The 15,109-nt window shown below is 39.2% G+C and overlaps 1 protein-coding gene across 1 annotated transcript in view; it reads left to right on the forward strand.

Moving 5' to 3' along the window:
- cdkal1 (CDK5 regulatory subunit associated protein 1-like 1) overlaps nt 1-15,109 on the forward strand; it is a 281,333-nt gene that overhangs the window by 40,913 nt on the left and 225,311 nt on the right. The window contains exon 4 of the mRNA XM_078253409.1: nt 9,416-9,500. Within this exon, the coding sequence (XP_078109535.1) occupies nt 9,416-9,500 (85 nt within the window). The remainder of the gene's footprint in view (nt 1-9,415; nt 9,501-15,109) is intronic.

Genomic DNA, 15,109 nt, shown 5'->3' on the forward strand with positions numbered 1-15,109 from the left:
AAACAAATCTGTCTGCAGAGTAATCACCATGGGAGCTCCATAGTACTAGAAAGCAAGATTGCTGTTTCATTTTAGATTGCAATCACATCAAAACAAGTCTTTAATTATTTAGATCACAGTGCAAACTAATGAGCGGAATGTGTTTCTGTAAGCCTGTCCTTTTCTGCAAATGAAATGGATGCATAATGGGAGGAGTTGATTGCTTTAGGAAAGACTTCATCACTTTCACCTTAAAATGTATCCAGCACACAAGGATCATTTTAAGTGTATAGAAGTTTGTATAAGAAAGCACGGCTTCCACTGCAAAATCCTACAGAGAAATCATCATTAAGCATTATCTTTCTATAAGATGGTGATCATCTAAGGACACTATAATTTTACTATGGAGTGGGAAAAAGTAAAAGCAGAAAAGTCTGAGGTTAATATTAGGGTTGGATGGTGCAGTATAAATTGTAAAAGGCTGGGGCGGCCTCTAGCTCACCTGGTAGAGCGCGCGGCCCATGTAGGCTCAGTACTTGCCAGCGGCCCAGGTTGAGTCCGGCCTGGGACCCTTTGCTGCATGTCATCCCCACTCTCTCTCCCCCATTTCCTGTCTCTCTTCAGCTGTTCTAAATAAAGGAAAAATATCTTAAAGGAATTATAAAAGGCAGGAAAGGAGAAAAAAAATAGACTAAACCTTTGGATCTGTGGAAAACATTGGGAAAGACGAGGCGAGAGTGATGTTATATGGTGGTTAAATGAGATGGGAGAGGAAGGGAAATAAAGAATTTGTTTAATATTGGGAAAAGGAGAATAGAATAGCTAGAAGAAAAAAGTTATGCAGGGGGAAAAGATGATGTGATAAAATAGCAGGTATGTGCATGCTGATAGGAGCTTAAAAACACTATGAGAATCACCCATCTCTTACCTCCCACCATGTCTGTGGCTTACATGTTTACACTCTGGTATCTCCAGTAAAATACAGTTTTTCAACTCTGAAAACCGTCTTTACTTGCTTCAGGTAGTATATTTCCAAACTTGTTACTCTCATTTTTCTTTAGTTGACAATGTGAATCTACCTCAGGCAACTCGGTGCCTTATAGATGATTTTGGCCTAAATATTACTACATTTTAACATTCACACAGAAAGCCTCAGCCAGTTGAGGTGGTTCGGGCATCTGGTAAGGATGCCCCCTGGGCGCCTCCCTAGGGAGGTGTTCCAGGCACGTCCAGCTGGGAGGAGGCCTCGGGGGAGACCCAGGACTAGGTGGAGGGATTATATCTCTAACCTGGCCTGGGAACGCCTCGGGATCCCCCAGTCGGAGCTGGTTAATGTGGCCCGGGAAAGGGAAGTTTGGGGTCCCCTGCTGGAGCTGCTACCCCCGCGACCCGACCCCGGATAAGCGGATGAAGATGGATGGACACAGAAAGCGAATATTCAAATTTAGGAAAACTGGCTTTTATTGGCATAAAAAGGACACTAGTAGGGTTTCTTTATATTATTACTCATTCGTTATTCATTAATGGGCTGTATCTAGCTTTACTACTCTATGGAATGTAGTGCATTTTATTATAGCACTGCTTCTGGTCATTGATTTAATATTGATACTGTCATGGCTAGATCTAACTTTTGTGTTGCATGCAGCCTAAAGTAGCAGTATAAGGCGGAATGTTCACTTTCTCTAATACGATTTGCTTCCCACTTCTCCTTGTTCCACTACTCAAAATAATAGGGTAATAGGATATGTGTCTCACCTTTACTTTGAAGGTCTAGTACATCAAAGAATGAAACTTAACAGGTCAGATATTTAGTTGTGTGTGCTGCGCTGCCCATAGTGTTTGACACTGGCAGTAAGTAAAATTGGCACATCTGCAAACAGTGGAGGCATGGGAGTTCAGGGAAATGACCTTATTCCCATTCTGTCTGTTATTGTTTGTGTGTTTCCCGGCTTTCTGACCCGGCAGCTGAGCCTCCTCTCTGTTTCTCTGCGGGGTGCTAGACCTGTGGGTCGATCAACAACTGACATAATGTGCAAATACAGCAGAATACATCTTTTGTTTCTGACAGAAAATATTTATAGAATTTCAAAGGTGAACACACACAAACCTGGCAAGTGTACTAAAACATGTTGGCCATAAAATGTATGTTTTGTATGATAATGTTTTGTTTCGGATCAGAGCAGGGTACTCCGTAATGACACTCACCCACTTACCATTTCTGTTATTTTATTACCATGTAAAGTGCCTTTGAGTACCCTTTAAAGTGCTATACAAATAAAATGTATTATTATTACTCTCTTTTTAGTTGCTTTCCCCCACTGTGTCCTCTAGCTTTCTCCCCCCCCCGTACCCTCTCTGGGCTTTCCACTTTCATCTCCACCACTTAGTTTTTCTCCTCCTTCCTCATTTCACATTTAGTTTTGTCGCACTGTCTCTGTTTCTCCTTATACTCATTTTAGCTCACATTGTTGGTCATCCTTAAATCCCATTTGGGTATTGACCTGCCTCCACTTCACACTCACTTTTCTCCTTTTATTCCTCTGTTTTAGGATGACCCTCTTTAATGACTCTATTCCTTTAATCCTTTTTGTCTTTCTTTTGATATACACAAGCAGCCATCTGATCCTTGCTCTCACTCGTTCTTTCTTTTGTCCAGCGTTCCATCCATACAGTGGGGCAAAAAAGTATTTAGTCAGCCACCAATTGTGCAAGTTCTCCCACTTAAAGATGAGAGAGGCCTGTAATTTTCATTAGGGGTACACCTCAACTATGAGAGAGAAAATGAGAAAAAAAATTATGGTGGAAAATAAGTATTTGGTCAATAACAAAAGTTCATCTCAATACTTTGTTATATACCCTTTGTTGGCAATGACAGAGGTCAAATGTTTTCTGTAAGTCTTCACAAGGTTTTCACACACTGTTGCTGGTATTTTGGCCCATTCCTCCATGCAGATCTCCCCTAGAGCAGTGATATTTTGGGGCTGTGCAACACAAACTTTCAACTCCCTCCAAAGATTTTCTATGGGGTTGAGATCTGGAGACTGGCTAGGCCACTCCAGGACCTTGAAATGCTTCTTACGAAGCCACTCCTTCGTTCCCCAGGCGGTGTGTTTGGGATCATTGTCATGCTGAAAGACCCAGCCATGTTTAATCTTCAATGTCCTTGCTGATGGAAGGAGGTTTTCACTCAAAATCTCACGATACATGGCCCCATTCATTCTTTCCTTTACACGGATCAGTCGTCCTGGTCCCTTTGCAGAAAATCAGACCCAAAGCATGATGTTTCCACCCGCATGCCTCACAGTAGGTATGGTGTTCTTTGGATGCAACTCAGCATTCTTTCCCCTCCAAACACGAGTTGAGTTTTTACCAAAAAGTTCTATTTTGGTTTCATCTGACCATATGACATTCTCCCAATCCTCTTCTGGATCATCCAAATGCTCTCTAGCAAACTCCAGACAGGCCTGGACATGTACTGGCTTAAGCAGGGGGACACGTCTGGCACTGCAGGATTTGAGTCCCTGGCGGCGTAGTGTGTTACTGATGGTAGCCTTTGTTACTTTGGTCCCAGCTCTCTGCAGGTCATTCACTAGGTCCCCCCGTGTGGTTCTGGGATTTTTGCCCACCGTTCTTGTGATCATTTTGACCCCACGGGGTGAGATCTTGCGTGGAGCCCCGGATCAAGGGAGATTATTAGTGGTCTTGTATGTCTTCCATTTTCTTATAATTTCTCCCACAGTTGATTTCTTCACACCAAGCTGCTTACCTATTGCAGATTCAGTCTTCCCAGCCTGGTGCAGGTCTACAATTTAGTTTCTGGTGTCCTTTGACAGCTCTTTGGTCTTGGCCATAGTGGAGTTTGGAGTGTGACTGTTTGAGGTTGTGGACAGGTGTCTTTTATACTGATAACAAGTTCAAACAGGTGCCATTAATACAGGTAACGAGTGAAGGACAGAGGAGCCTCTTAAAGAAGAAGTTACAGGTCTGTCAGAGCCAGACATCTTGCTTGTTTGTAGGTGACCAAATACTTATTTTCCTGATTTTTCTCATTTTGTCTCTCATAGTTGAGGTGTACCTATGATGAAAATTACAGGCCCCTCTCGTCTATTTAAGTGGGAGAACTTGCACAATTGGTGGCTGACTAAATACTTTTTTGCCCCACTGTACTTATTTGATGCATGCACCTGCTCCCATAACCCTTTCTCCTCATCTCCATCGGGAGTAGTGTGATTGAAATGTGTTATATAACCTTGTGTATATGGTTACACACACACACACACACACACACACACTGACCCCAGGTGTTGTCTTTCTACTGTCCCAGTCTCTCTTGTATGATTTGGTTGCAGGGTAAATTTAGGGTGAATATCACAGAAACACACACTCACACAGAAGCAGGCACACTCAAACACAGAAGCACACACAGGAGTAAACCTCATGGATTCGAATTATATATTCGGTCATTTGTGTCAGTAGTGTATAGTGGGGTCAACTGTTTGAGAGTACTGGAATTCCTTATATTTATATTGGAGAAACACACACACACACACACACACACACACACACACACACACACACACACACACACACACACACATTTAGGGGTCAGCTATTGTGGTCAAATGGAATATAATTCTTATATTGGATAAAATATAAAACAGGCATTTCATCTGTGGACTGCAGACTGAGTGAAATAGTTATTATTACACTGGTGTGTGTATTTGTAGGTATACAGCTAAGTTCAAAATGTCTAACTAAAATGAAAATTAGCCTTATTAAATTGTTTCTCTTTGAGAAGTCCCACAATTGTGCCAAGGCAGTAATTGTTATTTATCACAGACATTAGGGGGGCTGGTAAAATCATCATACAATTTTCTGATTGACTTGTAGTAAGTGGCAGTTAAAGACAACAATTAGAAACATACATTGTTGTACGATATTTAGCTTTGTTTCATTCTTAATGTTGTTATATTCTTACATTTCATTTATTTTGCTTTTGTGGGTACTTCATGTTACATATTGTGTTTCTTTAAAACTGCAGCCTCCTCTCCTCACAGCTATAAACGCACGCACGCACACACACCTCAGCTTGTCTCACCTCTGGGCCCTTTCTTGATCAGATAAAAGATTAGTCAACAGTTTTTGTGCACATTCTGTACCAACGCCTTGCCTGATGGCCATGATTTGCAAGAATAGCCAAATCCCTACCCTGTCATTGGCTGCATCTCCATACCTATGCAAATCTTATGCAAATTTAACATTATACAGATTTCCTAATAGCAGCATTTTTTTCAGTGGTAGAATATACAGTATGTGCACTTAAGGCTGAGTCATTGAAGGTTACCCCAGGCTACATTACCACACCTCTACTGTAGACTGTCAGCATACAGTATGTGTAGCTTAATGCCTTCCTTTTAAGAGTTACATTGCCAGCTGCCTTATGCTAGCCTGACGTTGCTATACTTAGATTCTAGTCAGAATATGAGTCTGATACTGCTCCATTGGGCTGTGATTATGGGGCGTGTTTCAACCGAACCAGGAAAGAAAATGCCTCTGCACTCAATTGGATAGACCTACAACCATTCGGAGCAACAAAGTATGTGACGTATGTTGTAGGAAGGGTGGCAAAAACATCTTTCTGATCGACAAATGCCTTGATCGCGGTTCTCTGTTCCTCTTTTAAAATTAATGCGCTGTCGATATCTTCTATAACAGAGGTGATGGCAGAATCTACACATCTCAATTCTCCAGCGGCAGCCATCTTTGTTGTAAATGTTTTGGGCAGGGCTAAGTTCGGCTCGCATCCAGGCTAGCCTTATGTAACAGTTTGTTCAAACTGCACATTCTTTTTTCAACATTATGAATATCTGGCTTTTAGTAATGCACAATTCTGCATCTTCTAGATTCCGAGTCATCATTAAGATTATTATTACCACTGCTTGGCCAAGTCTGTGTTGCTGCTAATGACAGCCAGGATAATACATTTTTGTGACATGGATGATAGCAGTTATGGCTTGATAAGTTTCTAATGAGATGAAGTTCGCTTAGCAGAAGCAGCCGTCACTGAGGGTGTGACAGCCATTGTCAGTGCAGTTCATACACTGTGGTGTTATATTCCTCTGACTGATTTTAATGGAAGAATAAGAGAGTTTCCAGGCAGTAATTCTGTGGTGGCAACTGTGGAGATGTATGATTTCTTTTTTCGTGACGTTCCTGTAATGCATCATTAGACATTGCTTGCACTGTCTGAAAATTAGGCAGCAGAGCTAAATGTATTTGACCTTTATATCTCAAATATCCAGTGATGTCAGAGCAGAGTCTGCCACTCATTAAGGTTTTACTTTGATCTGCAAGGTCCTGGTTCTAAGATCAGGCCTGTGCAAATTGATGCAACTAAATTATGTTTTACACCAGACAAGTGATCATAATACTCAAAGGAGGAATGCTTGTTTTGCTCTTTATCTTAAAGGTCCTATGACATGCTGCTTTTTGGATGCTTTTACATAGACCTTAGTGGTCCCCTAATACTGTATCTGAAGTCTCTTTCCCGAAATTCATCCTTGGTGCAGAATTACAGCCACTAGAGCCAGTCCCACAATGAGCTTTCCTTAGGATGTGCCATTTCTGTGTCTGTAGCTTTAAATGCTATTGAGGAGGAGGGAGGCGGGGAGAGGTGGAGGGTGGGGGTGTGGCCTTGACCAGCTTGCGGCCACGGTTGTAGCTCTATTTCCTCTTGGGAAGCTGTGGGCGGCTGGCGAAACAGAGAAAGGGGAGGTAACCTTTCCCCTTATGATGACATAAAGAGAAGATTCCAGATCGGCCCATCTGAGCTTTCATTTTCTCAAAGGCAGAGCAGGATACCCAGGGCTCGGTTTACACCTATCACCATTTCTAGCCACTAGGGGACCATAGGCAGGCTGGGGGAACTCATATTAATGTTAAAAAACCTCATAAAGTGAAATTTTCATGACATGGGACCTTTAAATGAAGCATTAGGTTGGGCAGAAACAGCACTGCTTTGCCATTAGATTAAGGTTGATTTTGGTACTGTTGCGATTAAATGGCTAGACATTCGGAAATAAGTCTTATTAACTGTCTCTGATAATAGCATTTATATCCAGGATTAGGAAAAAGGAAAGCAATAGACTGGAAATAGAGATCAATAATCCCTGTAACAATGATTATTATTTAAGGGTTATTTAAAGCAAAAAGAAGCTTTGAAACTAAGGCATGTTACCAGCATATTTTTGTTTTACTGTTTGCTGTAGTTCTTTTATAGTTTGTATCTGTACTGGTAAGTTGTGCTGACTAGATAGGATTGTTTTGCAGATGTTTGTATCTGTCTTGAGTGTGTTAAATTGATGTAGAGCTTGTTATTGTTGGTCTGGATAGCTTCCCACGGGACAGAGAGGAGACAGCAACCACACAGCTGAGACCACTCCCACTAATCGTGTGTGTGTGTGTGTGTGTGTGTGTGTGTGTGTGTGTGTGTGTGCGCGCGCGTGTGTGTGTGTGTTGTTGTGACTTACATTATTTTAGGGCTTTAACAAGACGTGCTGTTACTACAAACAGCTGTACTACTGTTTTTATGAGACTTTATTAAGTCTTGCTTATTGTGTGATAGATACAATCAGCAAACACACCTCAAGGCACTACTGTGTTGTCACATTTGAAAAGATTAAGTGGTTCCTATACAAGTGGTTTCATATACATGCAATATAAACATAATGCCTTATAACATTGTAAATTAGTTGTGAAATGACTTTTTTTGTGTGTCTTTTTTGACATTAATAAGTGGTGCAAGGGTGTAGAAGATTAATTGAAAATTGTTAGAAGCGTGCTTAATTTACAGTCCTCTTGGCATAATGTTTTTCTGCCACAAACGCAAATGTTGTCTCTGCTTCACCCGGCATATAACTCTGCGGCTTGCTGTTCTGGTGTGTGTGATTTGGTTATCATTGGGGCGGATGCAGTGGGCTGTGCACTGGATCACAGCTGAGCTCCTGTATCGGACGATGGCACAGTGGCCATTCCATCCTTCATGGTTACAGTAATATGTTTATCCAGTACAATTATCAATGTTAACAAGCACATTTTTAGCTCTGTTTTCTCAGCGTTGAGCTGTTATGTGAGAGACTCATTTACACAGTTTTTTTGTTTTTAAGGGTGCGTACTACGCAGGAGGTGGCAGTACGCAGTAAAAAGTGAGGGTACTCATGTGGACAACACAACTTGCATCTTACGTTTTTGGGATCATCTTTTACTATTTCAAAGTGCACCAACACTTTAGATTTTATTTTCCCAGACATTTTCAGTTAAAGATTGAAATCCCTGCCGCCAAGATGCTCCTCCATCGGTCATGGATCATGGAAAGTGAAACTTAACTGTCATGGGGCTTGGATTTATTCATGCACTATTCACGCATTTGTTTCTTTCTTTTCAATATTTTATTTACAGCATTATATGTTGATATTTATATCATAATAGGCTGTATTTTAACTTATTGGGAGAAAACGGGTAGTTCTATGTAAAATCTGACATTGAGCACGTCCATATAGCCAAAATGACATGATCCTCGTTTCCTAACACCTCTGCGAAGATTCAACTGTGAGATTGGTAGTCGAATCAGGCTCCTTCGATATTCCAGGGAACCCCTACTGCAATAGATCTTTTATTTTCTAACTCATGCAAGTCTGCATGTGCAACTAAGCTATTGATTGTTCAGTCAGAATAGGAACGATAGTAAAGACTTTTACTTTGTGTTTCATTGTAAATAATTTAATGAATGTGGTTGTCCTTGGTCCGTAAAGTGTGTGTGGTTGGGTGTGTGTGTGGGTGTCAATTAAACATATGTTTACATTTTCTTAGTTTAAGTCATTCGTAATGTAAATTTTTTTTATATATATAATTCAAACATAGGTGGTTGTTTACTATTCATTCTTTTTTTTTTTTTTGTCAAATTCTGGAAGCTATGTGAGACACTCAAGAACACTATTTGTCAATTAACAATAGAGGACCTAGAATAGGCAATCGTAAATGCAAGACAGATACAGTTGAAAGCTCAGGAAAAGTTAGTAAGTGGTCCTGTGAGTTGATGTTTTGTCACAGATGCTGGTCCTAAGGTAAACAATGAACCTCCTTGATCAATATTATAACTCAGTTTGACCATGTCAGTGATGCTCACAGCAAAATGAATAGGGTTCCTATGGAGTGAAAGTGTAGATGCATTTCTTATTTTTTATTTTAGCTGTGACCAACTGCCAGTATACGTTCAAAGATGCCATGCAAAGCGACCAAGGTCACAGCCAATAAACACAAGTTTTATAATCCAGCATCTGAAAGTTTTCGAGACGTCTTTTGTGATTGTGTTAATTGTTTTTTCTTTATAAAGTCATGCTTGTGATTATGTTCTATAAAAATATTTTTTTTTATATAGATGACCCAGCAGACGCAGACCTGTGGGTGCTCAACAGCTGCACTGTGAAAAACCCTGCAGAGGACCACTTCAGAAACTCAATCAAGTACTGACAAACACAAAATGTCCACACAAACACTTTGTCTTCTATTTTCTTTTATGTTGCCAGTAGAAAAGAGACTAAAACATTTTCAGCATATACAGTGGTACTCATACGTTTATGAACCCATGCTTAAGTTGACTAAAAAGATGGATAAAAAAAATCATCTTTTGGAAATTGATCTTAATTATAAAATGAGGAAAAATCCAACCTTTAAGGACACCAGTTTTCTTTGTGAATGAATAATGTATTGTGAATAAATAAATGTTTTTCCTTCAAATACAGGGGGCATAAGTAAGTATACCCCTATGTTAAATTCAATCCAATCTCTAGGTATGGTGAAGGGTATGTCATGAACAAAGAAAATTGGTGTCCTTAAAGGTTGGATTTTTCCTCATTTTCTTTTAATTAAGTCATTAAGATCAATTTCCAAAAGATGATTTTTTATTTTTTTTTTTATTCCTCTTTTTAGTCAACTTTAGCATGGGTTCATAAACTTATGAGTGCCACTGTATTGTTGTGGAATAAATCCGTCAGGACTAGTTTGATTGTATGTAAGTATAGCAGATCAAAAACACAAAAAATCCATCCTTCATACCCATCAACATGTAACGAATATGAGACAAATAGAATGAAAAGTAATTTAGGTCCTGGAATATCTCCAGTTAATTAAAAATACTGTCTTCACCAACACAGCCAGTGTAGCCAAAAAAAAGAAAGTAATTAGGATGCCCTTTTAACATTTATGCTGTTTTCATTTAGGTTTTGCTATACAGCACACACTTTTGTGTGTGTGTGTGTGTGTGTGTGTTACATGTTTTCAACTTACACACCTACACCTACTCACTGTTCCACTGGTCTCTCACTGCACTATTGAAACACACACACAGGGAGAGAGAGAAGTAGAGATATTTGCATAACTAAAGAGAAATTATGCTAGAAACTGTTTTGCATTTTGATTAATTTCCATTCATCAGGGGCACACACAACTGGCGGGTATGTGCTTTTGTGGTAGTGAGAGAGCACCGTATGTAAAGATCAGGATTTTGCTTTTGAAAACCGTTCAGATTCATTTCAACTCAGAAATCAGATGCCATCAAGTAAGAGTAATATTTTTAAGTGATAATAGTGACTGTTAATGCATCCACTATTATCAACACTCCACCCCTGTATGAAGTTTAAAAAAGTATGTATGTATTTGTTTTGGTAGTTGGTGGCATTTGGTGTAGCTTCATAGTCTGGTTTACATTTACCTGGACTTCCCTTCATAAACTTCCAAAACTTATTTTTAAAGGCCAGTTATTTCATGGATCCAGGATGCTATGCATCCTGATAAAGTTCCCTTGGCCTTTGGAATTAAAATAGCCCCACATCATCACATGCCCTTCACCATACCTAGAGATTGGCATGGGGTACTTTCCATAAAATCATCTCTCAATGCAAATCAAACCAGCTATTAGGCTAACTGAAATAAAACCATGCCAGTCTCTAGGTATGGTGAAGGGGATGTGATGATGTGGGGCTATTTTAATTCCAAAGGCCAAGGGAACTTTATCAGGATGCATAGTATCCTGGATCCATGAAATAACTGGCCTTTAAAAATAAACATCTGCCTGCCTCTATGGGGATTTAACATAGGGGTGTACTTACTTATGCCCCCTGTATTTTAAGGAAGAACATTTATTTATTTATGATACATTATTCATTCACAAAGAAAATTGGTGTCCTTAAAGGTTGGATTTTTCCTCATTTTCTTAATTAAGGCGTTAAGATCAATTTCCTAAAGATGATTTTTTTATTCCTCTTTTTAGTCAACTTTAGCATGGGTGTCCTAATTTTTTCACATGTGTGTGTGTGTGTGTGTGTGTGTTTGTGTGTATGTATGTATGTATGTGTATGTGTGTGTATATATATATATATATATATATATATATATATATATATATATATATATATATATATATATATAAAATATAAAATATAAAAATTACCTTGTGATTTTGACATTTTATAGACGTCAAGATAAATCGATGGAGAAAATAATCAGCAAATTAATTGGTAATGAAAATAACCATTACAGCCCTACACTATTTAACCACAGTGAATGATGCGGACTACACAGAGGAAACATTAAGTTCCATGTTCAGAGCTCTTAAGAACTTTGTGTACATTTAAACACCTTAAAACCCTCCAGCACTGTTGTCTGACATGTTTCAGTGGACAAATTGAAATGTGTAGTTGGTTGGCTCTTTTTGGAGAAATTGAATTTGAACGTTTATCAAAATATAACAGTTTCAAGGGTGAACTATTTCTCTTTGCCAACTTCATCAGTGCAGTCTTCCTGTCCTTCCTGCTAAAGCCCTCTCTTTATGCTAGCTTTTTCTTTGACTCTTTTTGTCATGCCAGTTTTTATGCAAAGATTTTTTTCAATTGAAATTCACAAAATAACACACTTCAGGACTTTGTGTTGATGCCAGTTTTTCTTTGACTGGAAATCACCTAGCTGTAATGCTAATGCAATTAATGCTCTATTCATTGGAAGGGGACACACACACACACACACACACACACACACACACACACACACACACACACAGGAGGAAGAGGAATGTGAGAAAAAGTTTTTTGCCCTTCATCACTTGCTGCTTGTATGATGGAGACACAAAATGAGGGGGGTACAGGATCAAAGCGAATCCAAAGGCCCACTTCAGTTTTTAATTCCCCTATTTTTCTTTGGCTCACTTCATATGATTGAGAGAGAGAATAAAATGAGAGAAGGAGGCTGGCACATGGGCTGCCTCGCGCTCAGTCACACGCTGGCCGTTAGGCCTGCACCTCCTGGTACCACAATCACTTTTAAATTAACACACACATTTGCACAGGCTGGGGCCTCATATCTAGTGTTCCTAAATGTCTTTCAATTTGTTCACTATTTCTTTTTTAAGTCAATGTTTTTAAAATCTTAAATTTAAATCGTAACTTTAGATAAGTCTTAGGCCGTTTGTTTGAGTAGGGTAAAAGTTCATGTTTACCAGCAGCAGGTTAATGAACAAGTTGATATGCAATGGCAGATGTGGTATAGCTGGTTACAGACTAAAAGGTTCCAAATATGAAGATAAACAATAATTGTATGCAGTGTAATGTCTCTTTACTTATTATAAGTTATAAGCTGCTGATAGTACTTTTCACAGGTAAACATAACTAAATTTCAGATCAGTAAAATTTGCCCGCTCTACCAACTGAGCTATCTGGGTGCCCGTATGATTTTATAAATCATGTTTTAATGTTAAACATGCATGTGACAGTGAATCCTTAGAATTAACTGAATTTATAATATGTTGGATTCATGTTAAGTCATTTACATTTTTGAAAAACTTTCAAAAGTTGCAAAGGAACTTCCTTCATTTATTTGATAATTCAGATGACGGTCTTGTACTGAAAACATTGCCTACTATTACATTTATTTTTTGCAAGTTAGACAGTGTGCAACAGTTTCTTTGTAACGTTTGACCTAATTATCCCCCTCTGACGCACCTGTCTCACGTTTTAGATGTGTAAAGTATTTTTGTGTACTGAATAAACTATTAAAAAATTAACAATAATTTGCTGGCCCCCCTGCAGTGTATCTGAGGACCCCCTACAGGCCCCGGACCCCCTGTTGAAGATCTCTGCTTTAGATGATTAATCCAGAACAATAACTTGTTGAAAATAGCATGATTACATTCAAAAGCAGTCCTCAATTATTTGTCTCTAACTTATCTTTACCATGTCATGTGATATGCTACTTCAGTACACAACAGACAAATATTACTGGGACCTAGGGGCAGTGTTTCCGCTATAAACATTTATTAGCTGTGCTCTGCCGGCAATAAATTATTGCTGCTTCAGCATTTAAAAAAAGAAAATGTCATAAAGTCGTAATTACACGACTCAGCAGAGCTTTCTGCTCTACGAACTCAAGCGAACAGTCATCTGCTCTCTCTCCCCTTTTAAGGGTGAGCAACTGGAACAATGACAGGACGTCATCACTTGCGAAGTCATGACAACCAAATAAACAACAGTGCGAGTACAGCGATTTCTCTTCAAGCAGAGTGACAAACGGCGACGAAAGCCTCGACGGCTGATTTACCATGAAACGCGTGAGCGGGGAATCGTGACAGCTGGAAAATAGTGTTATGGGCACTGCATTTGATGGATTTGCTGTTTATCAGAGCCCAGGTGGGACAAGAAGCTATCGTTAGTGCATCCTGCGATCCCTCTGCCTTGGAGTCCCCGCTGCAGGAGAAGATGTATTCACGGCAACACGCTGTATTCACTCACTATTTAAAACTTTTTCCAAGTTAGTGGGGATGCATATAGCTCAAAGCCAATATGAAAGAGTGAGGGGGGGGAGAGAAAAAAAATACTGGGGGAATCGCTAATCCTGCTTTTGATTTCGATAGTCGAAATCAAGAAGCTCATTTTGATCAATCTCTTATTTTAATTTGAAATCGTGACACGCCTACTGGGACCACTACAGATGAACGTTCAATATCTATATTCACATTATACTGTAGACATCACTGCTGACTATCCCTCTAACAATTTGGCCACAATTAAGCACATTGACCATACACTGTCCAGCCATTTACTAGGTTTTGATCTACAGTAGTCTTGTTCTATTGAAGTTTTTTCATATCTTATTTATTGAAAATAATTGTATACTCTTCGTTGTAGGCCACTCAAATGGGATGATGTTTCCCATATATGGTATCAGTATAATGTTACTGATGAAGAGTTTTATGTTGTGGCCCTTATCTTCCTGGCTTTTATTACAATGTTGCCTCCTATTAAGAAGTTATCCACATAAAATGGTTGAGGTGCGTTAGTCTACGGGATATGGCTTTCAGGGGTAATGTATTAACGTTGAGTGCAGTCTGCTAATTTGTACATGTGTATATCTCACCTCTCTGACTCCTCTACTTAGAGACAGAGTTGGAGGCCAGCGCACTGCATGTTAAGTAACAAGCTGTGCTTGCTACTCTGTCATTAGCAATACTGTTCTGCTTTATCACAGGGCCAAGTTAATGTTAAAGGAGACTGGCCAGACCACCCTGAAGGAAGGACAGAAAAGATCGGTCTGAAATGACAATTTCTGTTAACATAAACTCTCTACCTGTGCATGTTTTATATATATATATATATATATATATATATATATATATATATATATATATATATATATATATATATATATTAGATCTGTATGTTTTGAGGCTGATTAGTGAATGCACAAATGTGTGGTTTTGCTGTTTTCTTAACATACGGAATTAACCTAGGCCCTGTGTATGTTAAAAACACTTTGTAGTCCAAATTTTCATGCTGTCCCATTTTACTGGTGTGCGTGTGTGTGTTAGCATGTAAAACAAATAATCCCCATGGCAGTGGCATGTGGGACATTATGTACAACCAATACACACATGGTCACAGAAGTAACAATCAGTGTCCCCATAAATGAGTTGAGGGGTTTAAAATGGAAGCACTGGGGCTTTAAGCAGTCTTTTATCATGGTTTGGAGAGACACAGTGAAAAGACTAGTTTATTACTTCTGGAGAACTGGGGCTTAGGTGGCATCC

This window comes from Sander vitreus, chromosome 6 (assembly GCF_031162955.1).
Source record: "Sander vitreus isolate 19-12246 chromosome 6, sanVit1, whole genome shotgun sequence".
Lineage (NCBI taxonomy): Eukaryota > Metazoa > Chordata > Actinopteri > Perciformes > Percidae > Sander > Sander vitreus.